General features: G+C 62.0%; 1 protein-coding gene across 3 annotated transcripts in view; it reads left to right on the top strand.

The window, feature by feature from the left end:
* The window catches only part of RNH1 (ribonuclease/angiogenin inhibitor 1), a 30,538-nt gene that overhangs the window by 1,445 nt on the left and 13,340 nt on the right, over window positions 1–15,753 (top strand). For all 3 annotated transcript variants that reach the window (XM_068166636.1, XM_068166634.1, XM_068166633.1), the window contains exons 2-7: window positions 4,459–4,564; window positions 6,664–6,834; window positions 8,909–9,079; window positions 11,442–11,612; window positions 14,201–14,371; window positions 15,510–15,680. In XM_068166636.1, coding sequence (XP_068022737.1) covers window positions 4,479–4,564; window positions 6,664–6,834; window positions 8,909–9,079; window positions 11,442–11,612; window positions 14,201–14,371; window positions 15,510–15,680 — 941 coding nt within the window. In that variant the 5' untranslated portion in view covers window positions 4,459–4,478. The remainder of the gene's footprint in view (window positions 1–4,458; window positions 4,565–6,663; window positions 6,835–8,908; window positions 9,080–11,441; window positions 11,613–14,200; window positions 14,372–15,509; window positions 15,681–15,753) is intronic.

Here is a 15,753-nt window from a genome sequence, read left to right as displayed (position 1 = left end):
GAAAAGAGGGAAGCAGGCAGAGTAAAGGAAAAAGGGAAGGGGGAGAGAAAGGGAAAAACTCAGGGAAAACAGGGGAAATGGACGGGAGGAAAAGGAGACAAGTGGCAAAGCACCGGAAAAAGAAGGAAGTGGGAGGCAAGAAGGGGAAAAGAGGAAAATAAGGAAGTGAGGGAAGCAGTGGGGAAAAAGAGGGAAGAGGATATGGAGGAAACAGATGACTGGGGAAGGGGAAGGGAAGAAAAAAGTGGGAAAAGAGAGGAAAGGGAAAACCAAGGAAGGACAAAAAATGCAAAGAGGGAAATAGGGATAGGAAGGTAGGGAAAAGGCTGGGGGGGAAAGGGAAGCAGAAAGAAGTCTGGAACAGAGGAGAAAAGGAAACGTAAGAAAGAGAGAGGAGAGGGAAAAAGTGCCAGAGAGACGGAGAGAGGGAGAGAGGGGAGAAAAGGGGAGGAAAAGGAGACAAGGAGTTAAAAAACGAGGAGGGGGGAAGGAAAGGAGGGAAGCGGAAGAGGGAAGGGGCCAGATCCTGCCCTTCCCGCGGGGAGGAGACAGGGCGGGGAAGGAGCGGGGCGGGCCGGGGGCGGCGGCTGCGCGGTGGCGGCGGCAGGCGGAGCGCGGTACGAGCGGCGGGCACGGGGGGGGGGGGAGCCCGGCCCGTTCCGGCCCCAACAGCGCTGCCGGGAACTGGGGGGAGCTAGGTGGGCAGCGGGCATGGGGAGGACCGAGCCGGGGCCGGTTCCCCCGAAACAGGACTGTCCCTCCGCTTGCAGGAAGCTGCGGGGCGGGGGGCGTGGAGGAGGAACCCTCTGGGGGTCAGAGGGAGGTGAAAGAGGGCAAAATGCACGGGCAGCATGGGCAGCGGTTTGCTGAGTGATGCAACTGGTGCCTCTGCCCCCTTGCCACTTGCTCCTGCTGGTTTGGGATGGCACTGGTTGCTCTCACCCTTGCTCCTGCTGGTTTGGGTTGGCACTGGTTGCTCTCACCCTTGTCGCTGTGGTTTGGGTTGGCACTGGTTGCTCTCACCCTTGCTGCTGCTGGTTTGGGATGGCACTGGTTGCTCTCACCCTTGCTCCTGCTGGTTTGGGTTGGCACTGGTTGCTCTCACCCTTGCTCCTGCTGGTTTGGGTTGGCACTGGTTGCTCTCACCCTGGTTACTGCTGGTTTGGGTTGGCACTGGTTGCTCTCACCCTTGCTGCTGCTGGTTTGGGTTGGCACTGGTTGCTCTCACCCTTGCTGCTGCTGGTTTGGGTAGGCACTGGTTGCTCTCACCCTTGCTGCTGCTGGTTTGGGTTGGCACTGGTTGCTCTCACCCTTGTCGCTGTGGTTTGGGTTGGCACTGGTTGCTCTCACCCTTGCTGCTGCTGGTTTGGGTTGGCACTGGTTGCTCTCACCCTTGCTGCTGCTGGTTTGGGTTGGCACTGGTTGCTCTCACCCTTGCTGCTGCTGGTTTGGGTTGGCACTGGTTGCTCTCACCCTTGTCGCTGTGGTTTGGGTTGGCACTGGTTGCTCTCACCCTTGCTGCTGCTGGTTTGGGTTGGCACTGGTTGCTCTCACCCTTGCTGCTGCTGGTTTGGGTTGGCACTGGTTGCTCTCACCCTTGTCGCTGTGGTTTGGGTTGGCACTGGTTGCTCTCACCCTTGTCGCTGTGGTTTGGGTTGGCACTGGTTGCTCTCACCCTTGCTGCTGCTGGTTTGGGATGGCACTGGTTGCTCTCACCCTTGCTGCTGCTGGTTTGGGATGGCACTGGTTGCTCTCACCCTTGCTCCTGCTGGTTTGGGTTGGCACTGGTTGGTACTGCTGTGGAATTCAAGCCCCTCTGCAGCTGGGCTGTGCTGGGAACCCACCAAGGCTGAGCTCCTGACTTCCAGCAGTGCTTTGCTTTGGGCTTGGGAGGGCAGAGGCCGAGGAGGTGCCTGAGCTGTGCCAGCCTGAGCTCTGCCAGCTCTGTGTCCTGCTTCCCTCCCTGTGTGCCAAGGGTTCATCCTCAGCCCCTCTCTCCTCCTGTGTCCTTCCTTTTCCTGAGGTGGCTGAGGGGCTTGCGGTGGATGAATCCTGCTGTGTGCTCTGATGCTGAGCCCGGCGCTGTGCAGGGCCTGTTTGGGTCGGGCTGGGCTGGATGGCAGCCGCTGAGGAGCCGCAGGCAGCGAGGGCTGGTGGGGTTTGGGCTGCTCACATTCCTGCCGGGATAGCTCAGGAGATTGTTTCAGTTCAAACTGAAGTCTGAGTCATGGCAAAGCTGAGACACAGCCTGGGCTTTGTCAGCGGCTGGAGGGCTGCCTTTAGCACCAGCCCTTGTGGCTCAGCCCAGAGCTCAGCCTCCCTGCCTGCCGTGCTGCCGGCTGGGCTCATCTGGAGCTGCTCTGCCAGGGGCTCTCTTTGCAGCAGTCTGGAAATGCAGCTTGGCTGCACAAGAAGATAATCCCTGCTTACCAACCTCTCTGGGCTTGGCCTCCCCAGCCAGAGCGACCTTCAAAGCTTGGATGGCAAATCCTGGAGGGACACTTCTCCAACCTGCCCAGGATCCACCTCTTTAGCCTGGAGAAGAGGAGGCTCAGGGGAGACCTCATTGCTCTCTCCAACTCCCTGAAGGGAGGTTGGAGCCAGGTGGGGGTTGGGCTCTTCTCCCAGGCAGCCAGCACCAGAACAAGAGGACACAGTCTCCAGCTGTGCCAGGGGAGGTTTAGGCTTGGTCGTAACAGACAGAGATTGCCTTTGGGATGTGCTGCCCAGGTCAGTGGGCAGTGGGGTGGGGGCAGTGGGCTGGAGGTGTTTAGGAAGAGCCTGGATGAGGCACTTGGTGCCATGCTCTGGTTGGTTAGTTAGGGTTGGGTGATTGCTTGGACTTGATGACCTTGCAGGTCTCTTCCACCCTGTCTGAGTCTGTGACTCTGGGATGCATTCCCAGCAGGATGCTTGACCTGAGCCCAGGCAGTCCTGGTGCTCATCTTCCTCACTCACCTCATGCTCTTAACAATACTCAAACTGTAACTGTGGCTGCAATCAGTCAGGGACTGGCTCAGGTTGGGAGGGACCTCAGAGGTCATCTACTCCAAGCCCCTGCCATGGGCAGGGACACCTCCCACCAGCACAGGCTGCTCAAGGCCTCATCCAGCCTGGTCCTGAATCCCTCCAGGCAGGAGGCAGCCACAGCCTCCCTGGGCAGCCTGTGCCAGAGTCTCCCCAGCCTCACACTGCAGAACTTCTTCCTCAGCTCCACTCTAACCCTGCTCTGCCTCAGCTTTGTGGTGGGTTGAACATTCCCCCCCCAGGGTGAAATTGCCAGGGCAGCTCAGCTGGAAGCAAATGGAGCTGCATGTCCAAGCTGCACTGCACTCTGCAGTGCCCTGCAGTGAGTGTGTACACAGCAAGCAGCATTCCCAGGCCTGTGCCAGCATTTGCAGTGTGTAAACAGCACAAGAACCCTGCTGGACAAAACCAGGGGGCTGAGGATAGCTTCCCCACTCCCTTCCCTCTACCCCCCCTGTACACAAGGGACAAGAGAAAGAGCAGAGAGTGGTTTGTTAGTACTCAGCCCCAGGGAGGACTCGCTGAAGGTCAGCAAAGGCAGCAGGAGCACAGGTGAGCATCTGCTGCAGCAAGGAGGCCACAAGGGAGAGAGTTAACCTGAGGTTTGTGGCAGGTGCCTGTCCAGTGGGGCTGTTTAGAGCTCATCCTTAGAGCTTTTTACCCCCAGTGCTGATTTGTTTACCTTCTACCACTTTCTCTTCAAGATCTGTGGAAAATTTTCCAGGCACAGCCTGAAACTACCTCAAGCTCCAAACCCTTCCCCCTTGGCCTGGCTCCAGACCCCCTCAGCAGAAGTCTCTCTGCAGCCTTCCTGCAGGATCCCTTCAGCTCCTGGCAGCAGCTCTGAGGTGCTCCTGGAGCCTTCTCCTCTGCAGGCTGCACAGCCCCAGCTCCCTCAGCCTGTGCTCCCAGCAGAGCTGCTCCAGCCCTGGCAGCATCCTTGTGGCCTCCTCAGGTCCCTCAGGTGTGGCTCAGTGGTGTGGCAGTGAGCAGCAGCAGTGCCTTCAGAAGCTCACTCTGGCTGAGCTGCCTTGCAGAGAGTGACACAGGGACAGAGTGCCAGGGGCTGGAAGGGACCTCTGGAGATCACTGAGCCCAAGCCTCCTGCCATAGCAGGGTCACACAGGAGCACATCCTGGTGGGTTTGGGATGTCTCCAGAGCACTTTCCTCCTGCAGGAGCAGCCCTCAGGCACCCAGCTCTGTTCATAGCCATCAGAGGTAACCTTGCCAGGTGCCAGACAGAGCTGCTCCCTGGGTGCTGGCTTCTGCTGCTGCTGGCAGCAGGCACTTGGGGGAAGAGCACTGCCTGTGCCCTTGCCCTGGTGGAGCCCAGAGCTGAGGGGGAGGGGAGGGGGACATCAGAATTGTTGCTTCTCACTCAGTGACCAGAACACCCCACTCTGATTTGCCCATTTTGCTCTCATTTTCAGATCTCAGCGCAGCTGTCAGAATGGAGCTGGACATCCAGTGTGAGGAGATGAGCCCAGGCAGATGGGCTGAGCTTCTGGCCACCATGAAATCCTGCAAAACCATCAGGTGCTAACTGCTGCTGTGTGCTCCCCACTCACCAGCAGCTCTGGGACTCCCTCCTGTGCTTTCCAGCTGCAGAACCTTTGACTTCTGGTGTAGAAGTTGCAGAGGAACAGAAATCATAGAGTCACAGAGCTGTCAGGGCTGGGAGGGAGCTCAAGGCTCAGCCAGCTCCAACCCCCTGCCATGGGCAGGGACACCTCACACTACAGCAGCTTGCTCACAGCCACCTCCAGCCTGGCTGCAAACACCTCCAGGCAGGAGGCTTCCACCACCTCCCTGGGCAGCCTGGGCCAGGCTCTCACCACCCTCCTGGGCAACAACTTCTTCCTCACAGCCAATCTCAAGCTCCCCACTTCTGGTTCTGCTCCATGCCCCCCAGTCCTATCCCTCCCTGACACCCTCCAAAGTCCCTCCCCAGCTTGCTTGGAGCCCCCTGCAGCTCCTGCAAGGCCACCAGAAGGTCTCCTGGGAGCCTTCTCCTCTCCAGCCTGCACAACCCCAACTCTCTCAGGCTGTCTGCAGAGCAGAGCAGCTCCAGCCCTCTGCTCCTCCTCCTGGCCCTGCTCTGGACACCTTCCAGCCCCTCCAGAGCCTTCCTGGCACAGAGGCTCCAGAACTGTCCCCAGAGCTCCAGCTGTGGTCTCAGCAGAGTGGAGCAGAGGGGCAGAATCCCCTCCCTTGCCCTGCTGGCCACACTTCTGCTGCTGCAGCCCAGGCTCTGCTTGGCTCTCTGGGCTGCAAGTGCTCCCTGCTGGCTCCTGCTGAGCTTCTCCTCCCCCAGCACCCCCAAGGCCTTTCCTTCAGGGCTGCTCCAGCCAGTCCCTGCCCAGCCTGCAGTGCTCCCAACCCCACCTGGCTCCAGCCTCCTTTCAGGTGGTTGTGGAGAGCAGCTGCTGGTTGGTGTTGAGCACCAAGCACAAGTGACCAGGCAAATTCTGGCACTGCTAGCTGTGTCTGTAGGCTTCTCCATGACTCCTTCCTTCTGCTCCAGGCCTTTTCTGCTTAACTGCACATCACATGCCTCTCCTGGGCTCCTGATCCTTTCCTTGTCTCTCCTTCCAGCTCTACTCCCTCCATGTGTGGTGGGAGAAGCCACAGCCACCCTGCAGCCTGGCAGAGGGCTGGAGCAGAGCAGCAGGAGTCAGCCAGGCAAGCCCTGGAGACCCAGGCTGGTTGCTCTGGGTGCAGAACCAGTGCCACAGCCTCTGAGCTGCCCTCTGCTTATCTGTGGCTTCAGACATCACAGGTTCATAGAGTGGGCTGAGAGCTCACAGCTCAGCCAGCTCCAGCCCCCTGCCATGGGCAGGGACACCTCCCAGCAGCACAGGCTGCTCAGGGCCTCATCCAGCCTGGCCCTGAACCCCTCCAGGCAGGAGGCAGCCACAGCCTCCCTGGGCAGCCTGTGCCAGAGTCTCCCCAGCCTCACTGCAAGAGTGAGGGAGTTTGGTGCTGCCAGTGTTTAACTGAAGCTCCATCATCCAGCTGAAGCCCTGCCAAGGAGGGGTGACTTGAGTCGTGCAGCACAGAGCAGGGCTGGGGCTGGGGGAGCTGGAAGCCCCTCCTGTCCCCCAGCCCTGCACAGGCAGCATGGTCATGGCTTGGGCCATGCAGGACCCCACAAGCCATGGACCTGCTCATGGAGGTGTCCCTGGGGCTGCAGAGGAGTACACCCTCAGCCTTGCTTTGATGGGGAACCCCAGAAGCAGAGTTGGGTGGCTTGGAAAAGGCCTCTGAGCTCACCCAGTCCAACACCAGCCCAGCCCCACCATGGCCACCAAGCCCTGCCCCCAGGGGCCATGGCCACAGGAACCCCTCCAGCCATGGGGACTCCACCACCTCCCTGGGCAGCCTCTGCCAGGCCCTGACCACTCTGACACCAAAGACATTTCGCCTCCTCTCCAACCCAAGCCTCCCCTGGCACAATTCCAGGCCAGTTCCTCTCCTTCTCTCCCCTGGGACTGGGGAGCAGAGCCCAGCCCCCAGCTCCCTGCAGCCTCCTCTCAGGGAGCTGCAGAGAGCAATGAGGTCTCCCTCAGCCTCCTCTGCTCCAGAGGAGTAACAGAGCAGCCCTGGGGACTGAAGTGCTTCTCCTCCTCTTGCAGGCTGGATGACTGCAACCTCTCCAGCAGTAACTGCAAGGATCTCTCCTCCATCATCCATATGAATCCCTCCCTGACAGAGCTGAAGCTGAACAACAATGAGCTGGGAGATGCAGGCATTGAGTACCTCTGCAAAGGGTTGCTGATGCCAAGCTGCAGCCTGCAGAAGTTATGGTAAGGCCACAGTGGCTGTGCTGCTCTGCCCTGCTCCTGCTCTGCTCTCTGCTGCTCTGAGCTCCATGCTCATCCCTCAGCAATCTCTGCTCAGCAAGAGCTAAAGGCTGGGGGGCAAGAGGCTGGGAGCAGCCTCTTGGGTTGGGAGGGAGCAACCCTGGTGCCCAGGGACAGGCCAAGGTGCAGTGGGCACAGACTGGAAGCCAGCAGGTTCTACCCAAACATGCTAGAGAAGCTCTATTGATCTATTGATCTGCAGACTGGGAGATTGCCTCCTGTTGGTGGGAGAGGTGACCCTGCTGAAGCCTTTGGCTACCACAGGGAATGCAGCAGTTCAAACCTCTCCAGATGCTGAAGGAACAGAGTGGTAGAGCTTGGAAGGGACCTCTGGAGCTCACCCAGCAGGGCACCCCCAGCAGCTTGCCCAGCAGCACAATGCCCAGGGGGGATTGGAAGCTCTCCACACCAGGAGACTCCACAACCTCTCTGGGCAGCCTGCTCCAGGCCTCCAGCAGCCTCACCCCAAACAACTTTCTCCTCCTGCTCAGCTCCAACCTCCTGGCTGCCACTCTGTGCCCCTTGCTGTCCCTTGTGCTGTCCCTGGGCACCACTCAGCAGAGCCTGGCCCCAGCCTCTTGCCCCCCACAGCTCCTTTAGCTCTTGCTGAGCATTGCTCAGCTGCCCTCTGGGGCTGCTCTGCTGCAGGCTCTCAGCCCCAGGGCTCTCAGCCTTTGCTGCTCCCAGAGCTGCTCCAGGCCCCTCAGCAGCTCTGCAGCCTTCTCTGGACACTGCCAGTTAGTGCCCTGCAGTTTTGACCTGGGGAGCCCAGAGCTGTACCCAGTGCTCCAGGGGTGGCCTCCTAGGGCAGAGTGGAGGGAGAGGAGAACCTTCCTGCTGGCCACACTCTTCTTGCTGCCCCCCAGGGGATTGTTGGCATTGGGCAGTCCCAGTTCTGCAGACACCCAGTTGTCCATTTCTGGGGCTCTGGTGAGGTGCCAGAGGGAATCAAAGAGCAACCAAAGCCAAGTCAGGCCTGTGATGCAGCATCCTCTGCTCCTCCAGAGGTGCTCTGTGGGTTGTTACTAGAGGGTTAGCACAGCCCCACACAGGGCCAGCTCAGAAGGGACCCCAGGGCTCATCCCCAAACCCTCTGGGTGGTGGAGCAGCTGCCAGGAGCTGGCCCAGCCCCCTGCCAGGCTGAGCCTCCACCCTGCCCAGTGCAGGGCATCCACTGCTGCCCTGGGGAGATGATTCCAGTGCCCAGCTGTGCTCATGGGGAACATTTCCTCTGCAGCCCAAGGGGAATGTGCCCAGCAGGGACTTGTCCCCAGCAGCCCTTGGCTGCCCCAGGGGACTCTGTCCCAAGGCAGTCTCCATCCTCCTGCAGCCACCCTTGGTGTCCTGTCCCTGCTGCCCCAGACCCTGCTGAGTGGGCCTGGGGGTGCTGGGGGTGCTGGGGGTGCAGGGAGGAGCCAGACCCTGCTGAGTGGGCCTGGGGGTGCTGGGGGTGCAGCACAGAGCCAGGCCCTGCTGAGTGGGACTGGGGGTGCAGCAGGGAGCCAGACCCTGCTGAGTGGGACTGGGGGTGCTGGGGGTGCAGCAAGGAGCCAGGCCCTTCTGAGTGGGCCTGGGGGTGCTGGGGGTGCAGCAGGGAGCCAGACCCTGCTGAGTGGGGCTGGGGGTGCTGGGGGTGCAGCACAGAACCAGACCCTGCTGAGTGGGACTGGGGGTGCTGGGGGTGCAGCAGGGAGCCAGACCCTGCTGAGTGGGACTGGGGGTGCTGGGGTTGCAGCACAGAACCAGACCCTGCTGAGTGGGCCTGGGGGTGCTGGGGGTGCAGCAGGGAGCCAGACCCTGCTGAGTGGGGCTGGGGGTGCTGGGGGTGCAGCAGGGAGCCAGACCCTGCTGAGTGGGGCTGGGGGTGCTGGGGGTGCAGCACGGAGCCAGGCCCTGCTCAGGCATCTCCCTGCCAGGGTTTCTGTGGAAGCTCAGAGCTGAGCAGAGGCTGCTCTCTGAAGTCTCTCCCCTCCCTGCAGTGGTGCCTGTGCCTCACCCTGGTTGCCTCTCTCCTCAGGCTGCAGAACTGCAACCTGACCAGTGCCAGCTGCGAGACCCTGCGCTCCCTGCTCAGCGCCCAGCCTGCCCTCACCGAGCTCCACGTGGGGGACAACAAGCTGGGGACAGCTGGGGTGAAGGTGCTGTGCCAGGGCATCAGCAACCCCAACTGCAAGCTGCAGAAGCTGCAGTAAGTACTCCCTGGGCTCTTGGGGTCAGTCAGCCAGGCCATGCTTACAGAATGGGTTGGGAAGGACCTCCAGGCTCATCCAGTCCAGCCCCAGTCCAGCCCCAGCCCAGCCCCACCACGGCCCCCAGACCCTGCCCCCAGGAGCCATGGCCACAGGAACCCCTCCAGCCATGGGGACTCCACCACCTCCCTGGGCAGCCTCTGCCAGGCCCTGACCACTCTGACACCAAAGACATTTTGCCTCCTCTCCAACCCAAGCCTCCCCTGGCACAATTCCAGGCCAGTTCCTCTCCTTCTCTCCCCTGAGACTGGGGAGCAGAGCCCAGCCCCCAGCTCCCTGCAGCCTCCTCTCAGGGAGCTGCAGAGAGCAATGAGGTCTCCCTCAGCCTCCTCTGCTCCAGGCTGAACACCCCCAGCTCCCTCAGCTGCTCCTCCCCAGCCCTGCTCTCCAGACCCTTCCCCAGCTCTGTTGCCCTTCTCTGGCCCTGCTCAGCCCTCAATGTCCTTCTGGGAGTGAGGAGCCCAGAACTGAACCCAGCCCTCAAGCTGTGGCCTCCCCAGTGCCCAGCCCAGGGGCACCATCCCTGCCCTGCTGCTGCTGCCCACAGCATTGCTGCTCCAGGCCAGGCTGCTGCTGGCCTTCTTGCCCCCCTGGGCACTGCTGGCTCAGCTTCAGCTGCTGGCACCCAGCATCCCCAGGGCCTTTCCTGCTGGGCAGTTTGCAGCCACTCTGCCCCAGCCTGGAGCCTTCCTGGGGTTGTTGTGACTGAGGTACAGGACCCAGGCCTTGGCCTTGTTGAGCCTCATCCCATTGGCCTCAGCCAAGGACCCATCCTGCCCAGGGCCCTCTGCAGAGCCTTCCTGCCCTGCAGCAGCTCCCCACAGGCACCCAGCTGGGTGTGCTCTGCATTATTCTGCCTTTCTGGCTTTCCCTTCAGACAAGCAGGAGCTGTGTTGCCAGCTGTGCTCTTTCTTCCTGCTCTTCCTGAGCCTGTGCCACACTTTCTGATGCTGGCAGCTCTGGAGGCCTTGTAAGAGCTGGGAGTCTGTTCCCATGGACTTTGTTGTGCCCTCTGACAGTGGTGGCTCTTCACAGAGGACCCCTCAGGCACCCAGGGGAGGTCTGACTCTGCTCCACCTGGATCCTTGGTGTATGGCTGAGCAGGCCCCAGGTCTGTCCACAGCTCTCAGCTCCTGTCATGGATTCAGAGATTGGTTTGGGTTGGAAGGGAGCTCAAAGCTCAGCCAGCTCCAAGCCCCTGCCATGGGCAGGGACACCTCCCACCAGCACAGGCTGCTCAGGGCCTCATCCAGCCTGGTCCTCAACCCCTCCAGGCAGGAGGCAGCCACAGCCTCCCTGGGCAGCCTGTGCCAGAGTCTCCCCAGCCTCACTCTCAACAGTTTCTTCCTCCTCTCCACTCTCAGTCTCCTGTCCCCCAGCTCAAAGCCATTGTTCCTCAGCCCTTGTCCAGAGTCCCTCCCCAGCTCTCCTGGAGCCCTTCAGGCACTGGAAGTTGTGTGCAAGACAGCAAGGTGGTTGAAGAGAGAGCTGGTGTCAGCCTGGGGTGGGTGAGTGGGCTGGCCAGGGTGCCCTGGGCTCTAGTTTGAGAACTGACTCTTCCTGGAGGCACAGGGAGATGCTGTCCAGCTTCTGGTGGCTCTCTCTGTGTCCATGCACTGCTGGCCTCAACTCATCACACAATCCCAAACTGGTTTGGGTTGGAAGGGATCATCAAAGCTCCTCTAGTCCAGCTACTGCTGCAGGGAGCTGCTGGAGAGAGCCCAAGGGAGGCTGCAAGAATGCTGAAGGGACTGCAGCACTGCCTGGGGAGGAGAGGCTGAGAGCCCTGGGGGTGTTCAGTCTGGAGAGGAGAAGGCTGAGAGGGATCTGATCAATGTCTATCAATAGCTGAGGGCTGGGGGTCAGGAGGGAGGGGACAGGGCCAGGCTCTGCTCACTGTGCCCTGGGATAGGCCAAGGAGCAATGGATGGAAACTGCAGCACAGGAGGCTCCAGCTCAGCATGAGGAGGAACTTCTGCACTGTGAGGCTCCCAGAGGCCTGGAGCAGGCTGCCCAGAGAGGTTGTGGAGTCTCCTGCTCTGGAGCCTTCCCAGCCCTGTCTGGATGTGTTCTGTGTGACCTGGGCTGGATTCTGTGCTCCTGCTGACAGGGGGCTTGGACTGGAAGAGCTCCAGAGGTCCCTTCCCACCCCTGACCTCCTGTGAGCTGTGATCCCTGCAGCTGGGGCAGGTTGCTGTCTGTCAGCTGAGGGTTTGTGCCCTGGCAGGGGGCTGCTGGCTGGCTGCTGGGGGGGCTGTGGGGGCAGGACTGGCTTGTCCCTGGACTCTCTGCTCCCTGCAGGTTGGAATACTGCGAGCTGACAGCCGAGGTGGTGGGGGCCCTGAACGCCGCGCTGCAGAGCAAGCCCAGCCTGAGGGAGCTGAGCCTCAGCAACAACACCCTGGGGGATGCAGCTGTGAAGCAGCTGTGCCAGGGCCTGCTGGAGGCAAGCTGCAACCTTGAGTTACTCCAGTAAGGAAGAGCTGCTGATCCCTGCCCGCACCCTCAGCCTGCAGCCAGGAGTGCCAGCGGCTGGGGCCAGAGGGGGGTCTGGGGGCTCTGGGGGCTCTGGGCACTGCAAGGCAGTGGCTGGGGCTTCCCTCTTGGCTTTGGGGGTTTTGTGCTTTTCTTGTGTTTAACCTTCAAACCCTGGGGCTGTGAGCTCAGCCCTGCTGCCAGGGTGCAAGCTGGGGTGGCAAGGGGTGGCTGCTCACCAGCCCCTCGGGGCAGAGGAGCTCCAGCTCTTGGCCCTGCAGCAGCAGCAGCTGAAGGTCCTCATTCAGATCCCTGCTTTGCTTCAGGGCTCTGGGCCTGGCCTCTGTTGGGGGAAGAGCCTCTTGAAGGGGGGTAGGGGGAGTCAGGACATAGAAGCAGAGAATTGTTTTGGTTGGGAGAGAGCTCTGAGATGGAGTCCAGCTCTCAGCCCAGCCCCACCCTGGCCATCAAACCAGCTCCCAAAGTGCCAGGGCCACACAGCCCTTGAGCACAGAGGCAGGATTCAGGCTGTCCTGCCCCAGTGCTCCAGCAGGGGTTGGCTGCCAAGGGCTCCCTAAGTGGTGCAGCCAAAAGTCCCTCTCAAGGATGATCTTGAGGAGGGAGTTGGCAGAAGCAATCCTTGCATGAAAGGTCGAAGTGCCCTGCAGGCTGCTGGAGCCAGGAGCAGTGTGCTGGCACATCCAGGGCATGGCCAGGACACCTCTATCATCACACACACAGGGCCAGCTCAGAAGGGACCCCAGGGCTCATCCCCAACCTCTCAGGGTGGTGGAGCAGCTGCAAGGAGCTGGCCCAGCCCCCTGCCAGGCTGAGCCTCCACACTGCCCAGTGCAGGGCATCCACTGCTGCCCTGGGGAGATGATTCCAGTGCCCAGCTGTGCCCATGGGGAACATTTCCTCTGCAGCCCAAGGGGAATGTGCCCAGCAGGGACTTGTCCCCAGCAGCCCTTGGCTGCCCCAGGGGACTCTGTCCCAAGGCAGTCTCCATCCTCCTGGAGCCACCCTTGGTGTCCTGCTCCATGCTGCTGAGGTCTGCCCTGAGCCTTCTCTGCTCCAGGCTGATCAAAGGCAGCTCTCAGCCTCTCCTCACAGGGCAGAGCTGCCAGGCCTCTGAGCACTCTCCTGGCCCTTCTCTGGACACCTTCCAGCCTGACCACAGCTACTCTGTACAGCAGGGACCAAAAGTGCAGGCAGAGCTCTCTGGGCCTTGCAGGGACCAGCAGTACCCAGCAGAGCTGCTCTGGTTTGCAGCCAGACCCTGCTGAGTGGGGCTGGGGGTGCTGGGGGTGCAGCAGGGAGCCAGACCCTGCTGAGTAGGGCTGGGGGTGCTGGGGGTGCAGCACAGAGCCAGGCCCTGCTGAGTGGGGCTGGGGGTGCTGGGGGTGCAGCAGGGAGCCAGACCCTGCTGAGTGGGACTGGGGGTGCTGGGGGTGCAGCAGGGAGCCAGACCCTGCTGAGTAGGGCTGGGGGTGCTGGGGGTGCAGCACAGAGCCAGGCCCTGCTGAGTGGGGCTGGGGGTGCTGGGGGTGCAGGGAGGAGCCAGACCCTGCTGAGTGGGACTGGGGGTGCTGGGGGTGCAGGGAGGAGCCAGACCCTGCTGAGTAGGGCTGGGGGTGCTGGGGGTGCAGGGAGGAGCCAGACCCTGCTGAGTAGGGCTGGGGGTGCTGGGGGTGCAGCAGGGAGCCAGACCCTGCTGAGTAGGGCTGGGGGTGCTGGGGGTGCAGCACAGAGCCAGGCCCTGCTGAGTGGGGCTGGGGGTGCTGGGGGTGCAGGGAGGAGCCAGACCCTGCTGAGTAGGGCTGGGGGTGCTGGGGGTGCAGGGAGGAGCCAGACCCTGCTGAGTGGGGCTGGGGGTGCTGGGGGTGCAGCAGGGAGCCAGACCCTGCTGAGTGGGGCTGGGGGTGCTGGGGGTGCAGCAGGGAGCCAGACCCTGCTGAGTAGGGCTGGGGGTGCTGGGGGTGCAGCACAGATCCAGGCCCTGCTGAGTGGGGCTGGGGGTGCTGGGGGTGCAGGGAGGAGCCAGACCCTGCTGAGTGGGGCTGGGGGTGCTGGGGGTGCAGCAGGGAGCCAGACCCTGCTGAGTGGGGCTGGGGGTGCTGGGGGTGCAGCAGGGAGCCAGACCCTGCTGAGTGGGGCTGGGGGTGCTGGGGGTGCAGCACAGAACCAGACCCTGCTGAGTGGGCCTGGGGGTGCTGGGGGTGCAGCAGGGAGCCAGACCCTGCTGAGTGGGGCTGGGGGTGCTGGGGGTGCAGGGAGGAGCCAAGCTCTGCTGAGTGGGCCTGGGGGTGCTGGGGGTGCAGCAGGGAGCCAGACCCTGCTGAGTGGGGCTGGGGGTGCTGGGGGTACAGCAGGGAGCCAGACCCTGCTGAGTGGGACTGGGGGTGCTGGGGGTGCAGCAGGGAGCCAGACCCTGCTGAGTGGGACTGGGGGTGCAGCACAGAACCAGACCCTGCTGAGTGGGCCTGGGGGTGCTGTGGGTGCAGGGAGGAGCCAGACCCTTGCCAGTGGGAGGTGGGGCTGTGGGGGTGCCTGGCAGAGCAGCTGCAGCTGTGCTTCCCCTGCAGCCTGGAGAACTGTGGCATCACCAGCGAGAGCTGCAGGGAGATCAGTGCTGTGCTCTGCAGCAAGGCAGCGCTGCTCGACCTCTCCGTGGGGGACAACAAGATTGGAGACTCTGGGCTGGCCCTGCTCTGCCAGGGCCTGATGCATCCCAGCTGCAGGATACAGAAGCTCTGGTAAGGGGAGGCTGGGGCTGCTTGCAGGCTTGGGGCTGCCTCTCTTCTGCTGCTTTGTTCCTAAGGGGAAGGTTGCTCAGGTGCAGCGCAGATGTCCCTGCTGCAGTCACAGAGCTGCCAGGGCTGGGAGGGACCCCAAGGCTCAGCCAGCTCCAACCCCCTGCCATGGGCAGGGACACCTCACACCACAGCAGGTTGCTCACAGCCACCTCCAGCCTGGCTGCAAACACCTCCAGGCAGGAGGCTTCCACCACCTCCCTGGGCAGCCTGGGCCAGGCTCTCACCACCCTCCTGGCCAACAACTTCTTCCTCACAGCCAATCTCAAGCTCCCCACTTCTAGTTCTGCTCCATCCCCCCCAGTCCTATCCCTCCCTGACCCCCTCCAAAGTCCCTCCCCAGCTTGCTTGGAGCCCCCTGCAGCTCCTGGAAGGCCACCAGAAGGTCTCCTGGGAGCCTTCTCCTCTCCAGCCTGCACAACCCCAACTCTCTCAGGCTGTCTGCAGAGCAGAGCAGCTCCAGCCCTCTGCTCCTCCTCCTGGCCCTGCTCTGGACACCTTCCAGCCCCTCCAGAGCCTTCCTGGCACAGAGGCTCCAGGACTGGCCCCAGAGCTGCAGCTGTGGTCTCAGCAGAGTGGAGCAGAGGGGCAGAATCCCCTCCCTGGCCCTGCTGGCCACACTTCTGCTGCTGCAGCCCAGGCTCTGCTTGGCTCTCTGGGCTGCAAGTGCTCCCTGCTGACTGCTGCTGAGCTTCTCTTCCCCCAGCACCCCCAAGGCCTTTCCTTCAGGGCTGCTGCCCAGCCTGCAGTGGTACTCTCAGAGCTGGGTGCAGGACAGAGGAATGAGTCAGAGCACAGTGAAATGGTTTGGATCAAGCTCTGGGGAGAGGCTGAATGGAAATTGGTGCTGGCAGGGCCTTGGCTTCCCATGGAGTTCCCTGCCTGCTGGCCCTGAGTGTGCCTGCTGCAGGCTGGGCTTTGGGGGGCAGAGGTGGAGCAGTGAGGAGGCAGCTGGGTGGGGGATGCATGGCTGAGGTTGGTGGGGGGCAGGAGGGTGTGAGGTGCTGTGGGCAGACATTCAGCATGCTGCAGCAGGGCTCTGGTTTCTAACCTGTGTCCTGTGCTTTGTTCTGCCCTGCAGGCTGTGGGACTGTGACCTCACAAGTGCCAGCTGTAAAGATCTCTCCAGGCTCATCAGCACCAAGGAGAGCCTGGCAGAGATCAGCCTGATAGACAACAACCTGAGGGACTCAGGCATGGAGATGCTGTGCCAGGCACTCAAGGATCCCAGATCCAAACTCCAGGAGCTGTGGTGAGCTGCTGGCAGGTCTCAGCCTGCTGCCTCCTGTGGAGACCTCAGTGAGGAGGGGAAGTGAAGGCCATGG

This window comes from Melanerpes formicivorus, unplaced genomic scaffold (assembly GCF_026170545.1).
Source record: "Melanerpes formicivorus ecotype bairdi unplaced genomic scaffold, bMelFor1.0.p_v2 SCAF_103, whole genome shotgun sequence".
Taxonomy (NCBI): Eukaryota; Metazoa; Chordata; class Aves; order Piciformes; family Picidae; genus Melanerpes; species Melanerpes formicivorus.
Note: the sequence above shows the minus strand (reverse complement) of the source record. Positions and strands in the feature narration are given on the sequence as shown.